The sequence below is a fragment of the Quercus lobata genome, chromosome 11, assembly GCF_001633185.2.
Source record: "Quercus lobata isolate SW786 chromosome 11, ValleyOak3.0 Primary Assembly, whole genome shotgun sequence".
Taxonomy (NCBI): domain Eukaryota; kingdom Viridiplantae; phylum Streptophyta; class Magnoliopsida; order Fagales; family Fagaceae; genus Quercus; species Quercus lobata.
This window is the reverse complement of record NC_044914.1, coordinates 55931315-55947934: the sequence shown is the minus strand read 5'-3', so window position 1 is coordinate 55947934 and position 16620 is coordinate 55931315. Positions and strand designations below refer to the sequence as shown.

The window sequence follows — 16620 nt, the reverse complement described above, 5'->3', positions numbered from 1 at the left end:
GAGCATCAAATCTTGGACCAGGTCAGTCAGACCATTAGATGCCCATTGGGTGTCTTGAAAGTCTCATATTTTTATGAAACTTAATGGTCCCTGTCTTGGATATGAAATTGGATTTTCTGCTGATACCAACAACTACTCTTTATAATCAATATGCTCCCATTTTAAATATATTTCCCATCTTTTGAGCCAACAACATGACTCAGGTTCAAATTTTCAATTGTGGTCGGTCTTGGACCACTTTAAAGAGTCATTGATTATTATTCTTATCCCGTACTGGTGAGTTGTACTCCTGCTTACAGTATAGAGCCACAAATGTCATGATTCCTGGAAATAGTAAACCAAAGTCTTACATTAATTGTGGAATTCAAGTAAATTCAACTTATCATGATCCCAACTAATTGATGTAGGTAATGTAGAATTCTTTGTCCAACTAATTGTGGAATTCAAGTAACAGATGGTCCCTCATGAAATGAGACTGCATTCCCAACTCAAAAACTGGTCTTTGCTTAGGAAAGAGAGATACCAAAGTGTCCCTTGAAAAATGAAATAACATTGCAAAATTCAAACATTATTCTGGTGAAATCCTTACAGAATTTCAACCAAATTTTTGGGTAGAGTCAAAATCAAATATGGGTTAATTCTAAAATAATTAGCCTCTGAGCTAAAAATCATTGAATAGCTCTGTGTCTCTAGTTTCTAATGCATAAAAAACTAGCAATTTGGACCTTTTTTACAAATAGTTACGGTAATTTTACTGCAAACTTCCTGGACCGGCAGAAAGCATTTAAAAAACTAACAGATTATGAATTCTCTTCTTCTAATTATGCTTATTTGATTTTTAAAGTCTCTTTCCCAGTTCCTAAGTCTTGCATGGGTCTTGGTCATTGTGTTTTAAATATTTGGTCAAGTATTTGATTTAATTTTTTTTTTTTTTTCTTGAGAAAGTTATTATTACTTGGAGTTTTGTTTCAAATTGATCCTATTGAAGTCCTAGGTTATGTATGAATTGTTATTTTGAATTTGAATCAGCATTTGGTCTATTAAAAGGAGACCTTTACAGATTTACTGTTTAACTTTTATCCTTCAAAGAAATTTCATCGTGGTAAGCCTCTTGCTTTTGCATCTTTTGATAGTTTACTAGGAGTAGTGAGCAGTTCTACCATTTTCTCTATATAAAGTAGAAATATAACCCTAGTTTGTATGAATTGATTGTATATTTTAAATTTAAATTAGCATTTGGCTTAAAAAATGAGGCATGTGTTGTTCAACTCCTATATTTCTCTATATAAAGTGGAAATATAACCCTAGTTTGTATGAATTGATTGTATATTTTAAATTTAAATTAGCATTTGGCTTAAAAAATGAGGCATGTGTTGTTCAACTCCTATATTTAAAGAGTTTTTTTTTTTCTTCTAATTCTCTATATACCTTTGGTGGGTTCCTTAAAGTGGGGAGCTCTACTATTTGCTTTGTATGAGGCATGTGTTGTTTTAAATTGTGAATTTATTTACCAGTGAGTGTGTACTTGTGTTTCTTTCCTTATTTTTTAGGGAAAAATTATAGTATCAATGAGAGTTTTCTTCGAGGATGTGGATATTTTGTAACGGACAATTAGAATAGAGGGTGCTAGATCTCTTCCCTGTAAAACATGTGCAAGGGATACTCTCTCTCTCTCTCTCTCAACATGTAAGGGATGTATTTTAAAACAATTTCTTGACATTTATATAGTATTCTCTACACAGTATAAAACAATCTTTGTTTTCTATCTAATAGCACCGATCAATTAATATGGGACCTCCTTTGCAGATCCTAACTGTATGGGAAGTTTAAAATGTAAATTCCCAACCAACCTTATTACAACAATAATTATCTCATACATTGGATATATCACTTCTCTTTCACATTGTGTGAATTCTACACGACTCTTATATATAAAACATGCATTTTTCATGTTCATAATTGTGTAGAATTCACAAGTTATAAAAGAGAAGATACATGATATACATTCTCTATCTACAAACAAATAAAAGCAAAAAAAGAAAAGAGGGCAAGTTCCAGATCGGCTTTCCAATTCCCATACCAACCCTATCTACTAAAAGACTTCAAGCCATCAACTAAATTATGTGTTAAGTTTTGTTTAACTCTATTTTTTATTCTATATCTCATGATACCAATTTTTTCATAATTACTTACGTGATCTATTGCAATTAGTATTTGTGGTGAAACCATATGAAAAGTGATCTATTGCAATTAGTATTTGTGGTGAAACCATATGAAAAGTGATCTATTGCAATTAGTATTTGTGGTGAAACCATATGAAAAGTGATATTGTAATCAAAATTAGTCATCTTATAAGGAAGGAACAAGGTTTTTTTTGTTGTTGTTGTTGTTGTTGTTGGTATAAGCTTGTAAATGAAAAACAATATTTTAATGTAATATAACATGATTCTTGTGAAAGCCAAAATGCTTAAAATGGTCCTAATTAATAATTTCATATGTAATAATTAATTTATTATTCCATCTAAAATACCCATTGATCTTCGAACTAAGATCGAATGGCTTAAAAGATAAACATAAAAGTGAACAGAATATTCCTAGAATTTGTAATCATCAACATTAATTGTCTCCACCATTTGACAAGCTGGTAGCTCTCAATGGGTAAACAGAAACTAGCTATGGTTTTTAATTAATTAAGACGGGCCACTGCAACCAAAGGGACTTCCAAGACTTTGATTACAAGCATGCTGAAGTGAGAGTCTGATTGTGTGACTTTGGGATGCTCTAAATAGGTCCATGCACTCTTGAAGATCAGCATCACATGTCAAAATCACCCACTCTCTATCATCATCCAAGTACTTGATATCAACTCTACTAACATCATCTAAATTGAATCTCCTTGCAATCTCTAGCTTTAGAGCTCCAAAACTCCAATTGGGATGCAGGCTGAACCTGGTTTTTTCATCACCAAAGGTAGCTTTAACTCTAAAAGCACCCCCATCTCTTGAATTCTGGCTGCTACTTTCTGGTAAGCAAGATAGAGTTTCAAGACCCGGATGCTCTCCAAATGACTTGAGGCTTTCAACTCTATGAATAAGGTTTGGTTCCTGTTGAAGATTCAAGGCATGTTGTTCTGCATCACTGCAAGCCCCATGCAAAATCCCACCAAGGTTTTCAGTCATTAAAGTTTCTGCACTACTTAAAGCATTAGTGCTTGTGCTATGTTGCTTTACTCCATTGGTACAATAGATACTGGGACTAGAAGTTTGACTGCATGAAGAAGCTGGAGATTTTAAGGGACCAGAACCAAAGCTAAATAAGCTACTCTCTTGTTTAGAGTGTGGGTGCTTTGAGTCACTCATGTTCAAGGATGAGAAAGGACTGTTTGCCTGCTGGGAATTCAATTCTGGGAAGCTATTATAGAAAGATCCGATTTCAATGGAACCCTCAGCACCTTGGACTGAATCAATCACAAGCTGGAGTTTCCTCAGAGAGTGACCTACCTTCTTAATCTTTCTAGAAGGCCATCTTGTAATCCCATGTTGCCTGCATATCCTTTTCAGAGTAGTGGGGCACACTGCAATTGAGAGAAGTTGTGAGCCAACTATATTATAGCTTTAGGGTATAAGAGTGAATTAAAAAACAGCTTAAATTTGCTTTTCATATAGTTTTTTAAAGTCTCAAATGTTTTTTAGGTACCACTGTACTTTTGTCAATTTTTAGTAAATAAGAAGAAAAAAAAAAAAGCTAATCCAAACGTATACTTAATTTAATTATTTGATGCCAATTAAGGATTGTGAGCTGCCACTACTATGATAAAAGATGCTAATAAAAAGAAAATAAATATACAGAAAAAAATATAAAGAGAGTAGGCTAAAGGAATCTCATATAACTAGAGGTTGATGCTGCAACCAGTGAGCAGCCAAAAATGGTTACTTTTAACCATTGTGAAGAATTTAAGCTTAAAGAAGTAAGTTGCCATCAGAATGAAGCATAAAATAGAAAGTGAGAAGAACTTGTATTATCACTTTTTATATGTCTAATGTCTTATTAAAACAGTTAGCATAAAATCTACAAATTAGGATGAATAGGTTTCCTGATTATTTTCTAAGATACAAAGAAATAAGGTATATCCTATATGCTAATAGCAGGCTGCTCAATGCTTAGGAAAGTTTTTTTTTTTTTTTTTCAATTATATAGACATGTATATATAAAGAAATTGAAATATTTTGCTATAGCAATTTATTTATTTTTCTAACATTTCCAATAGTAAAACTACGCCTAAGCAGGAGAATTCGAAAAGAACATAAAAATGATAGTGAAAAGAAAATAAATAAGAGATTAAGAGTCATATTAATATTGCTCGCTCTCTCTCTATAACGAAGGAGCATGTAAATAGGGATAGAAATGATGTTACATTAAGTCTATACTTGGCAGGTTAATTATCTATTAATGATAATGGATTGTTTCCTACCTCCAATACTTTTAGCAGCATCTTTGAGGCTCCCAGCAAAGTATTGCCTTAGAACTGGCAAGCTGATAGTCTTCTCAGTTTTGGTCCTCCTCTTCTCCCCAGCTTTTGTTCCACCTGAGGATTGTCGGCCACCATAAGAATAAGAATCTCCACCACCCTCAGCACTACCCTTGGACTCAGAACTTTGCTGAAGTTGAGCCCCAAAGTCTGAAAATGCTTGCCCACTTCGCAACCCCACTTGAGTACTATCCCAATGGGTTGTCACCTTGAATTCTTCATTAGGTTCTTCTTCCTGATGCTCCAACACACCTTTGCCTTTTTGCTGTGCCTCCATCATATGAGCAACCCAGGATGACTCTTTTGAACAAGCTTCTTTCAAATTCGTAGTAGTAGAACTGGTTGGTTTCCCATCTGAAGCAACTACCACTTCCTTAACTGGGTATAAGATTGCTTCTTCCTCGAGTTCTTTATCAACCACAGCATGTAGACTCCTACAAGCCTGTTGTAACACAATGGACAATGAATTGAGCACTTGCTTTTGTTCTTCAGGATCTTGGCAATCCTTTGGTAAGAAAAACTCCAACACGAAATCAGCTGAGCCAGTATAGATGCTTCGAAGGGGAATTGCCACAGCAGCATGTAGCCCAAACATCCTAGCATGATGAGAGAGAGGGTATTCTTTCTTGCTAAAGGCAGTGATATCAGTTGCAAAACATGGTTTTGTTGTAGTGAAGGCAGTCCCAACAGTTCCTTGGCCTCGAAACAAGTGGTACTCAGAGCAAGCCTCAAGAAACCCCAATACTACTAGATCAGCAACATAGCAAGCAGTGTCCACAGTTGAAACACACTCTGCAAAATTCTCATCAGCATGTCTGCATCCACCTTTACCTTGTTGGACACAAGGGGCCCAAGTTAGGGCTAAAGGCAATCTATGTGTCTTGCTAACAGATGTCAAAACCTCTACCATCTCATTCAGTGCTGCTTGGTACAACTCATCACAGGCCTGAGGAAAAGAAATTAATTAGCAAACCTATATATAATATTAATTACAAATGAATATCAAAATTATAGATACTCAAAAAAAAGTTATTGTAAAGGAGTAACATATCCTCATACCTTCACAGTAGGAGGGTTGAAGTATTGAGAACTTCTGAGATCAACAGCCTGCAAATTATAATACAATTGTAAGAAAGAAGTACGTTGCATTTTATACGGATCACACGTAATAGATGAGTGATTGTACTAGAAGAATAGGAAGAAAAAAAACCCATTATCATCTTAGCCTTTAGAAGGATTTTTATTTAAGAAAAAAAAAAAAAAGAAGAAGGAAAGTTCATGCAAAAGGGAAATTTATTCAACAAAGTAGCCATAATCAAAGTAGAGGCAAAAAGAGAAGGCATAGCTTAGATATAAATAACAAAAGTTGAATGATGCAAATGGGGGAGGCACAACACCTAAAAGAATAGACAGCATAAATGGAAATAAGAGCATAATATCTATAAAGGTGCTTCTAGATTCTCTCACGATGTGGATAACTTTGAATGTTTTTGTCATTTTAAGATAACAAAATTTGTCACATAAATTAAGCAATATAGACCAAATTGGAGGGTAAAAGAAATCAATGATGGTTTCTACTAGTGCATATAAATAGAAAATGATTAGAATAAAATAAGTGATATTGGATTTTAAAAATGTAGATGGTGTATATGTTGGTTTAATACCATCCAGTTCTTATTAACTATATGAATGTTTAATAATAGATTGGTGTTCTGGCCTAATAATAAAAAATAATCATAATTAAGAAGAGACAATATAAGTTCAAATTCTATCATATTTAAAGAAAAAATAACATATTGGCTTAAAATTTGTTTTAGCTACATATTTCTTTTGTCAAAATGAATATAATTTTCAATTTTATTCATGGATCATGTTTAAGAAGATTAAGAAGTAGAAGAAGAACCTCAAGAGCTTGGCAAACATGTTCAAGTTCAAGTCGATAATTGATCTTCTGATTGGTTGTGACAATCTCAACAACTCCCAAGCAAGTTCCACTACCTCTTTCAAAAACAGGAAGAGCTAGAGAGCCACGAATATCATATTGCTGTGCATAACCAATACGTGGGTACTCATCTCTTTTAAAGAAACGAACATCAGGGGTCCACTCAGGCAACCTTCCCAAGAAAACTCTACCTGGGATCCCAACAGATTCCTCTCTATCTTCCTCAACTGCAAACTGATAAGCCCTTGAAACATTTCTGTAATCTGCAAGGCTTTTGTTATTAGGATCAAAGGAATAAGGCTGGTCATACGTGCTAAGGAAATATCTCCCTCCTTTCCTTATTGGCACCCATATTTGAATAAGCACATTCATGTTCTTTGTACATTCTTTTAAGTATTCAACGGCCAGTACTAATCTCTCTTTCACCGAGGAACAAGTACCAGGATTTGCCCTTGGATCAATCCACCAACTTCTGCCAAGTTCATTGCCATCTACTAGAATGCTTTCTGATTCAGGAAAAACTCCCTCAGTCTGATCTTCTTGATAGATTTGCTGATGAGGGTTTGAGTCAAAAGAAGGCAAATAGTAATGTGAAGGGTCATTGAGAGCACGAGACGGAGTAGTAGTAGGTAAAGGAGCTGGAGGCAAAAAGTTGAAACCACCAGTTGAGGTCTCTAACCAGCACCCTTCAGATAAAAGTTCACCCATGAAATCTGATGCCATGGTGTTATTGTCTGAGAAGTTTCCATATGCTGTACAATTATTTGGTGTAAAGCCACTGTATTCCATGATGAGCTTCCTTTCGATTTCCATTTCACAAAGAGATTGCGCAGAAGTAAGAGTTTTGTGCAGAGAAGATCACGCTTTTACGATCCAATACACGTGAAGATGAAGAAGAAGAGGAACTTCCATGAAGTACTATATATAAATCCCTTTGCCTGTATCCAAAAACCAAATCTATCCGAGTCCCAGAAACATCGTCAACAAAAGTTGTTTTTTGTGAATTGCAATCACAAATGCATTTCAGAAAAGAAAAAAACCTACTGCAGTTTCATAAAGATTTCTTAAAAGGTTGAAAACATAAAACCTAGTATGGTTTTGCTTGAAAATTTGACATGTGAAGGTTTGTTTTCACACAAACCGTATAGACTTCTCTAAATTGCTTGGTTTTAAAATCTCATGCAGCAGCTTTAATTTCTACCCATGACAATCAAAAACCAAAAGCCAAAAAAAAAAAAAACCAAATCTTCTGTGATTTAAAAACATGATCAAGAAAGTAGATTTATAGGGACAAAAAAAAATCATTTTTGAAAACAGACTGAAGTGATGGTTATATGTATGAAGAAGATATGACAGCAAACAAGGAAAGAATTAAGAGAAAGCAACTCACATGATCACTTTGTTGAAATTCTTGTAAATCTCACTTGTTGTGCATGTCCACCACAATTCTTGCTGGGTTATAATATCAACAACAAAGAAGAGCTACTATAGCAGATTGTCTCTCTCCTTTGAGAAAGCAAATGAATACTATAGGTTACTTTCCCAGTTCAATTCTGCACTGCTCTTGTTTTTGGAATAGTACTATTGCCTTTGGCTATGTTTGTGCGTGTCTCGAGAATCTACTACTATTTAAGGACCCCAAATAAACATAGGAAAAAAATAATAATAAAATCCTAGAGAGAATCTCCTATTTAAGAGGACCCACAAGAAGAAGAAAAAAAAGTAATTAAAAGCTTATAGCTTCTCAATTCTCATATATATTACATGCCATCCTCTTCATTCACCATACGTATAAGGTGCTTGTAAAGTCAACAATCCATGCTCTCTGTCATGCTTTCATGCATTTCTTTCTCAATTTTCTTAGTGAGAGAGAGAGAGAGAGAGAGAGAGAGAGAGATTGATATTCAAATATACTTCTTCCTTATGATTCTCCGTACGTCCATGTTATGTATTTATAAACACATTTCTTTTCTATGAAAAACTTGATTACAGCCTTGTTGATGTGCTATCTGTGTGCCACATGTCTTCACGAGCTAATTCCTTGCCTTTCTACTTACAAACTGTCAAATGGGTGTAGAACACACGTGCAGGCAACACCGAAAAGGATGAGTCTTACATTACTTAATTAGGTCCATATATAAATTTCATTTTTTTCCATTTTTATTTTTTCCTTAAGAAATTTGAGGCTCTAGCTAGCCCTAGCCCTCTGATTTTTATTTCCTTTTTTAACATTTTTTATGTACAACTAATTTCTAAGAAAATGATTCTTATATTTTATTGGTGGGTCCATTGACTAAAAAGATTCTAAGACAATATCCAAAAAAAAAGCATTATGTTAACTCTAGGGTTAACAACAATTAATACAACTATGGTTAGTTTGTTGTTTGGGCCTCATTTTTATGTTAGATAATTTTTTTTTTTTTTTTTTGAGAGATCGAGTTTCAACCTTTGGCGTTCATTCCTGATGATAGCTTTTTATCATCAGACGAAGATATCAATTAATTTTTGGTGTAGGCGGAGATTGAATTCTAGATTTGTTATACAATCATCAGAGATTTTACCAATTGAGCTAACTGAAACTTACTTTATGTTAGATATTTGATTGGTGACAACCATCAATATTAAAAAGATTCTAATTAATTTCTAATGCAAACTTTATAGCGGTTTGGGTCCTTAACCATGGTTAATATATATATATATATATATATATATATATATATGTTGTACGTGTTGTCGTGCTAGGTTTATTCGTATGTTTCTCCCTTCAAATGGAAAAAATTAGATACTTTCTACAGCCCAAGCTTGCCTGCACATATTATGTATGATTCTCAAAAACAAAATTAAGCATATTATATATATATATATATATATATATATATATTCATATTTTGATTTATAAACAATGCAGCTGGTATGGTACAATTTACATGGTCCTCCTAATAATGACACATTATTCCCTTGTGTCCAGACTCAAAACTAGGGTTTGTCAAATTTTTGCTAATTTCACTTAAGAGTTTATTTTTTTATTTTTTTATTTTTATGATTGTAAACGAACCGAGTTGTTTTTGAATAATTCAGGCTCAACTCAAGAAAATTTTTGTTTATATTTATTTATTAGCAAATGAACAAAGTTCATACCTAAGTGTAGGGTTGAATATTAAACAAGTCAAATTCAAACACAATAATGTGCTCACAAACAATTTGAAAATATGAGTCTTGAGATAAGTATATATATATATATATATATATATATGTCTAGGTGTATAAAATTAAATATATATAGACTTGAAATTGGATTAAGTAATTTTATAAAAAAGTTCATAAGATATCAAATCCTTATTCATAATTTATTCATAATATAGATAATCCATTTTTTAGTAAAATTTTTATATATCTCTAACAATACAAAATTTTTGTGAACCTAATTTTCATAAATTTATAAATAAAAATGGTTCTATTTAGTTAACTCAAACAATATGATTTCAAGTTTTCAACTATAGTTTATTTATTAGTTATTAATATAGATTTGTGAACGGGTAAAAAAATTTAACCATAGTGTTTATTATATATTCAAAAAGAATAAGTTAATTTAATAAATTAACTCATAAACAAGCTCAAGTTTTTTCAATAAAAAAATAAACCAAGCTTGAACATGTAATCTAACTGAGTCCAAATTTGGTAAGGATGGGTGTAAAACCTATATTTTACATCATTCAATAAAAGATTGTTACATCAGTATTTTATTTCAAATTCAATACATCTTACCACACCTAATAATATTTCAATAAACTCCTAATTTGGTTGGATTTTTATATAAGTATTAGAATTGATTGGACGTGGTTGTGCTTATTCTTAAATGTGTGATAAGATGATGTGGCATATTAGGATTGGAGAAGTAAAACATGAGTTTTACACCACATCCTTACAAAATTTAATCTCAATCTAATTTAGCAATATGTTCGAGTTTAACTCATGTTCACAATTAAATTAATTAAACAATCTTAAATTTTTAATATACAATTTAGTTCAACTCGTTTATAAATTTAATTTCTCTTAACTAGAAATAACTTTGAGGTTAAATTTGAAATTTGAATCTTTTAGAAAAATTACACAATTTAGTGTTTATGTTTCATAAATTTAAAACTTTAATAATTTCATAGTTGCAATTAAGGGATTCAAATCTCGAAGGTCTTCACTGAAAACAATATGATATATTGGTTAAAATTCTATATTATATAAAAATAAATGGTTAAAACTCATCAATACCAAACCGGCACTAAATCACATTCATCACTATATATATATATATATATATATATATATTTTATATAAGATAGAATTTCTACTCTAATTTAATTTAAGTGTATATATCTGTGAAATTTCCTTCTGGAGACTTGAACCTTGGCTCTTACCCCCCACACCCCATAAGTATTTATACTTATAGAGTGACCATTGCACCAAGGTCCTTGGCTCTTACCCCCCACACCCCATAAGTATTTATACTTATAGAGTGACCATTGCACCAAGGGTGCGCGGTGGTATCATTATATCTTAAAATAGTAGTTGCTTATTGCTTAATGAATTTCTCTCTCTCTCTCTCTCTCTCTCTCTCTCTCTCTCTCTCTCTCTTATATATATATATATATATATATATATTTAAACTGGTACTGTTTATGCAACCCATCCATAACGGTTTTCCAGCTTCATATGATTCACAGGAGTGCTTTGGTATGTGCGTCAAAAAGAATAACAATGACCTCTCTTTTTTAACCCTAAGTTTTTATTTTTACTTTGTACAGTACTAAATAAAAAAGGATAAAGAATCCTTGCGAGTCTTTTTTTTTTTTTTTGATGAACCTCCTTGCGAGTCCTCTAGTCCAATGAAAAGTTTTAACTTTCATTCTAGAATTACAGTAAATTAATAGAAAGTAGCACAGTAATTAAAAATGACTTTCAATATTGGAATGACTTTTACAATACCATCCTTATGGTGAGAATATAATTTTATGATATGTATCAGTCAGTGACTCTCAATTACCTAACATAAGTTGGAGTGACTTACAACTCAAACTTTATGAGGATATTTTGGTATTTATCTATGAAAACAATTTTCCTCAATTATTTCTATCTATATATATTATATAAAATGCCATTTAATTCGAAATGAAATATTTCTACCTAATTGCATGATATATCCATTTGTGCATGGTATACAACTAATTATTATAGCTTAACCTATTGGTCAAGTGGATTAATGGAAGGGACTTAGATTTTAGAATCAAATCTCCAAATATGTTATTTTTTATTTGCCATGATAGATAATTTTTTACCTAATTAACAAGTTAGAGGAGCTGTTACAGGTAATGTGATTTATCTTTTAGAATTAATTTACATAATATATGCAAACTCAACCAAACAACATGAGCAATCAATAGTGACAAGTGTCATTTTAAGAATTAAAGAGTTCTAAACACTCAATTTTGCTTCCCACAGTTGTCTTTTGGTTTAAACATTGAGTTGTGAACTGAATTATATAAATATAACTAAACCTTTATCAGTTATATAAATTGATAATATCTCATAAAATTAATAATTTTTCTAGAAACCAACCTGGTTAGGTATTTGATAATTAATTATTATAATTTACATAAAATTTATAAAGTTTATGAGAAAAAATCATTATATAAAAGTAACTATTGGAAAGGAAACATATGTCTGATACATAATTTATATATATAATCATAAAAATATATAATATAAATTTACATATTCACCCAAAAAGAAGCTGTAGATACTAGTGTAAAGTTATGTATTTTTTTTCCTCAAAAGATAAATACATCCGTGTACTCAATAGCTCTTTACATACGTTTTATTTATAAAAGGACATACTATTTGGTCCAAAGAGCATTGTCTCTAATTTTATGCAATATGTTGTAACTTGTAAGTTAATTTTATTAATCACCAAATTAAATAGCTCACAGAAAATTAAGTAAAAAGAATTCCACCCCACCCACCCCACCCCCCCCCCCGAAAAAAAAAAAAAAAAAAAAACCAAACAAACAAACAAACTAACCACAAAAAGTACATAACCAAATTAAGATAAATAATTTGCCACTTCACAAAATTAATTTAGGTCATGTTGGGTGAAACAATTTGTAGCTGCAGCTACAATATATTTCTTCTAACAAATACAAAACTCGCATAATTAACTTTTAATTACTGTCAAAATTAATTAATATCAATTGAATCAGAATTTTCACCAAAGTCTTTCATCACTTAAGTCTCACAATTTTGTTATCTCTTGTTTCCTTGTCTTTTGAAACTGATGTTAATTTGGATGTTTTGATGTTACATTTGGGTAAATTATAGAATTCTTGTAACTTTCTGTTAATGGCAACTGAATTCGAAGTTTAGCATTTAGTAATTCCAATAATTAACTACATTTGTTTTTCTCTTAATTAGTTAGTAAAGAATATGCAAGAATTTATGTTGTCCTCTCTCTGATCACAAATTTAATATTTGACATATCGTGAAGTTAACCTCTCTAAGCTTAAGCCATGGTTATAGTTATTCCCAGCCATTAAAGAAATCTAAATTTTGAGAGTGGGCCGCCACTTTAATTAATTTCTTCTAAGATAAAATTTTGTAGGGTCCATGCATGTTACGTATGTAAGTTAGTACGTATTGAATTACCTTTTAAGGTTTAAAAGGGTCACGAGCTCCTAAATTACGATTTGCCGCGTCTAACAATGTAATTCCAAATTAATCAAATCAATTACTTTCTTGATTCTTAATTAAATTTATAAAAAAAATTGAGTTTCTTAAGATGGTAAATAAAGAGGCTAAATGGGTGAGAAATGGGAATACAGTACCACTAGTCAAATTGATTCAAGGGAACCAAAAAAAAAAAAAAGTGACGGGTTCCCAAACAAGATGACTGGAATTAGCATTAGCAATTTCCCTTATTATTTTATTTTATTTTTTTCTTTTCAATCAACTAGTTCTCTATTCTTATGCAGAAAATGCCAAATGTGGAATCTTGTTCAGTCATGAATAGAGATTCCAATTAGAGAGAAAGAGTGTGAAAGAGATTTTCATCATGCCTTATTTGCTAGACTACTCTAATTAGTGCCTCATTAATCCTCATTGCCTAAGTAAATCCGGCAGCCGGCAAGTTTTACAGTTGTTGCCTACAAAGTAACACTTGAAATAATAACAAAAATTTCTAAAATACTTACACTTAGGGCTAAAAATAGACCAAGCTGCCAACAGATATGGTTCAAGAAAAAATTTGTTTATGTTTATTTATTTAGCAAAAGATCTAAGTTCAGACTTAATTAATTTTAGGCTTGACTATTGTGAATAAACTCATGAGTATGAGACGCAATAGAAAAGTACAAGTTTATATGTATACATGTATAAAAATATACTTATTTAGGTTTGATATTAGATTGTTTAAGTTCACAATATATCAAATTATTTTTTGTAATTTATTGATAATACCAATAGTTCATTTTATGGTAAAAATTATATTTTTTTTTTTTACTATACAAAGTTGGTGAATTTGGCTTTTATAAGTCTACAAAGGAAACTGGTTAATCACACATGCGCTATACTCCAAAAAGACTAGTCATAATTGGGATTAATTGTTTGTAGTTGTAGGGACACGATTATTTAGCAGCTCAAGAATGATATTGGGCTCGTAAGTAAAGGGCCCTAACAATATGATTTGTAGAGAGTGGGCTTGAAAGGCAGGACCTTAGCAACAGGTCGGCGGTTTAATCGGGGTTTCTATGGAAGCTTATATATGGGCGGACTTGGCTTGACTAGCTAAGTCTTTCATTAGTGTGGGTTGTAGGGACACGATTATTTAGCAGCCCAAGAATGATATTGGGCTCGTAAGTAAAGGGCCCTAACAATATGATTTGTAGAGAGTGGGCTTGAAAGGTAGGACCTTAGCAACAGGTCGGCGGTTTAATCGGGGTTTCTATGGAAGCTTATATATGGGCGGACTTGGCTTGACTAGCTAAGTCTTTCATTATTGTGGGTTGTAAGATCTAAGTCCTCGAACAGCGTCCGAGGAGCATTGTACCCTTCCTTTTCTCCCTTTGCAGGATTTTTCCTCCTCCTGGGGATCCCCCTCTCCTTCGCTCTCTTTTCCTTTTATACTAGTGTTCATTTTTCCTTTTAGTGTTCACGTGTAAGTTTTACTTTCTGGAGTGCAGACATGTCCTGTCAACCCATACCTAGAGTGGTTGGGGGCGGTTGGAAAAGTTAAATAGCATGGTCTGGAGTATGGGCCTATCAGATGCTGGATTCTGTATTACGATGTTGGCAGCTTTCTCCCTTGTCCTGCCCCTGTACTGAGTTTGTCCTTTTCTTCGGGCACTTTGTGAGGTGCTGAGCATAGGATCATCCTCGGCCATATCCCTATGCCTTTTTTGAGCCTTCGTTATACGTCCGCGGCAACAGCTCTCCTCGGCTCAGGCCCTGGGCCCTAACGTAGAATGGGCCTGGGCCACGAATTCTCTGGCCCCACAATAGCCCCTCAAAATCCTGCTGCCCAACTTTTAGTTGGGGAGGAGGGTTTTAGTGATGTTGGGCTTACATCATGGCCTGCTCAAATTCTGTACTTTACTGATGTTTGCGTTTTCCATTTGCGTGTGAGACGTGCCGAACTAAGAGGCGTCCCTTTAGTTCTTACTCACGCGGTGTCCTCTGACGTTTCAGTATTCGAGGCGCGCCTTCACGAGAATCTTCAAATCTTGTGGTTGCAGATGGTGTTGAAAATCGAGCCAAAACCATCTTATCCGTAGCGTTCCTTGGAAACCCGCATAAATTAAATGCCACCATCTTGCCCTTTCTATAAGTAGGATAGGAGGTTATTCCCCTTACACATAAACCCTTCGGCTCCCTTCAAAATCATACTCCTTCAGCCATAATCACAGTCTCCATATCCAGTGCTATCCACCCTTAGTGCAATATGTTTGAGGCACGGGTAGGGGTGAAGGGACTACACCCGCCACAGAGGCACCGAACCCCTCCGAGACTCAAGGTGGTGCGGTCTGGATAGGGGAGACACAGACTCAAGATGATCTTCCATCTTGATAAGGTGGGGATGGTATCTCTTCCTCTTTCAATCAAAATCCGAAGCAGGTACTGGTCGCATCAGATTCTTGATGCGTCAGAAATAAGGTTTTCCGCCATCAGCGCCATCTGCTCTATCGCAGGCGTGGTTAACATGGAGGCTCATCAACTTCCGGCTCCCTGCACCTTTTCTTCAACGGTGCTAGCCCCAAGTTGGGTTCTTTTGCTGCCTGAGTTATAGGCATGTAAAAATATTGAGGAATGGTCTCCTTGGATAACATTTTGGAACGGCAGCATCCCTCTTCTCTGCACCTCTTCTTCGGCTTTTTCTACACTCCCTTGTATCTTTTCTTTTCGCTTATGTAGTTAGTTTTTAGTATAAGCTTATTCAAGCTCTTTCATTGTACGTTGTACTATTTCTTTGTCCTAATAAAAGATGATTTTGTTTCCTTTTAAATACTTTTCTTTTCTGCGGCAATTACTTTGTGAATGGGTATGCTACATGTGTATTTTCCTTTAATGATACTTAGAGCAGGAAACCTTGAAACAGAATCCTACTAATTTGAACTTATCGACATTATCAAGTATAATAATGCTAACTCTCAGTAGATTAAATTCATAAAACTAACCGAGATAACAGCTGAGTGCTCCGTAGTGCAGGCGAGGCGACCGTCCGAGAACGATAAACTCTAAATAAACCATCCGAGAGGGTTGCCGAGCAGTGAGGGACTTTGGCCATGTTTTTGATAACACCTGACCCTATAACAGTCGCATCAGTTCCCTTGGTATTGAGGATTCGAGGGTAGACTGGGGATTCCATTCAGTCTAGGGGTTAACCCAACTATCAATGGGTAACTCCTCTCCGGAGTAGATTTTAAAGGCCATATAACGTCCAGGTTGTGTCCAAAACTTGTAGTTTTCTTCTAGGTAATTGGTTTCCCCAGAGGCTTGGATCCGAGGACCATACAAGGCCTTGGTTCCGTCCAAAACTTGTAATTTTCTACTAAGTAGTTGGTTTCCCCAGAAGTTTGAGTCCGAGGACCATACAAGGCCTTGGTTCTGT

At 33.7% G+C, this 16620-nt stretch overlaps 1 protein-coding gene across 1 annotated transcript; it reads right to left on the bottom strand.

Annotated features, from left to right (window-relative positions):
- Window positions 1-2690: 2690 nt before the first annotated feature.
- LOC115967209 (protein NLP2-like) lies at window positions 2691-7283 on the bottom strand. The gene is made up of 4 exons (XM_031086266.1): window positions 6432-7283; window positions 5588-5635; window positions 4472-5474; window positions 2691-3574 (listed from the first exon to the last, which is right to left on the bottom strand). The coding sequence occupies exons 1-4, from the start codon at window positions 7281-7283 to the stop codon at window positions 2691-2693; spliced, it is 2787 nt and encodes a 928-aa protein (XP_030942126.1).
- Between the last annotated feature and the right edge of the window lie 9337 nt (window positions 7284-16620).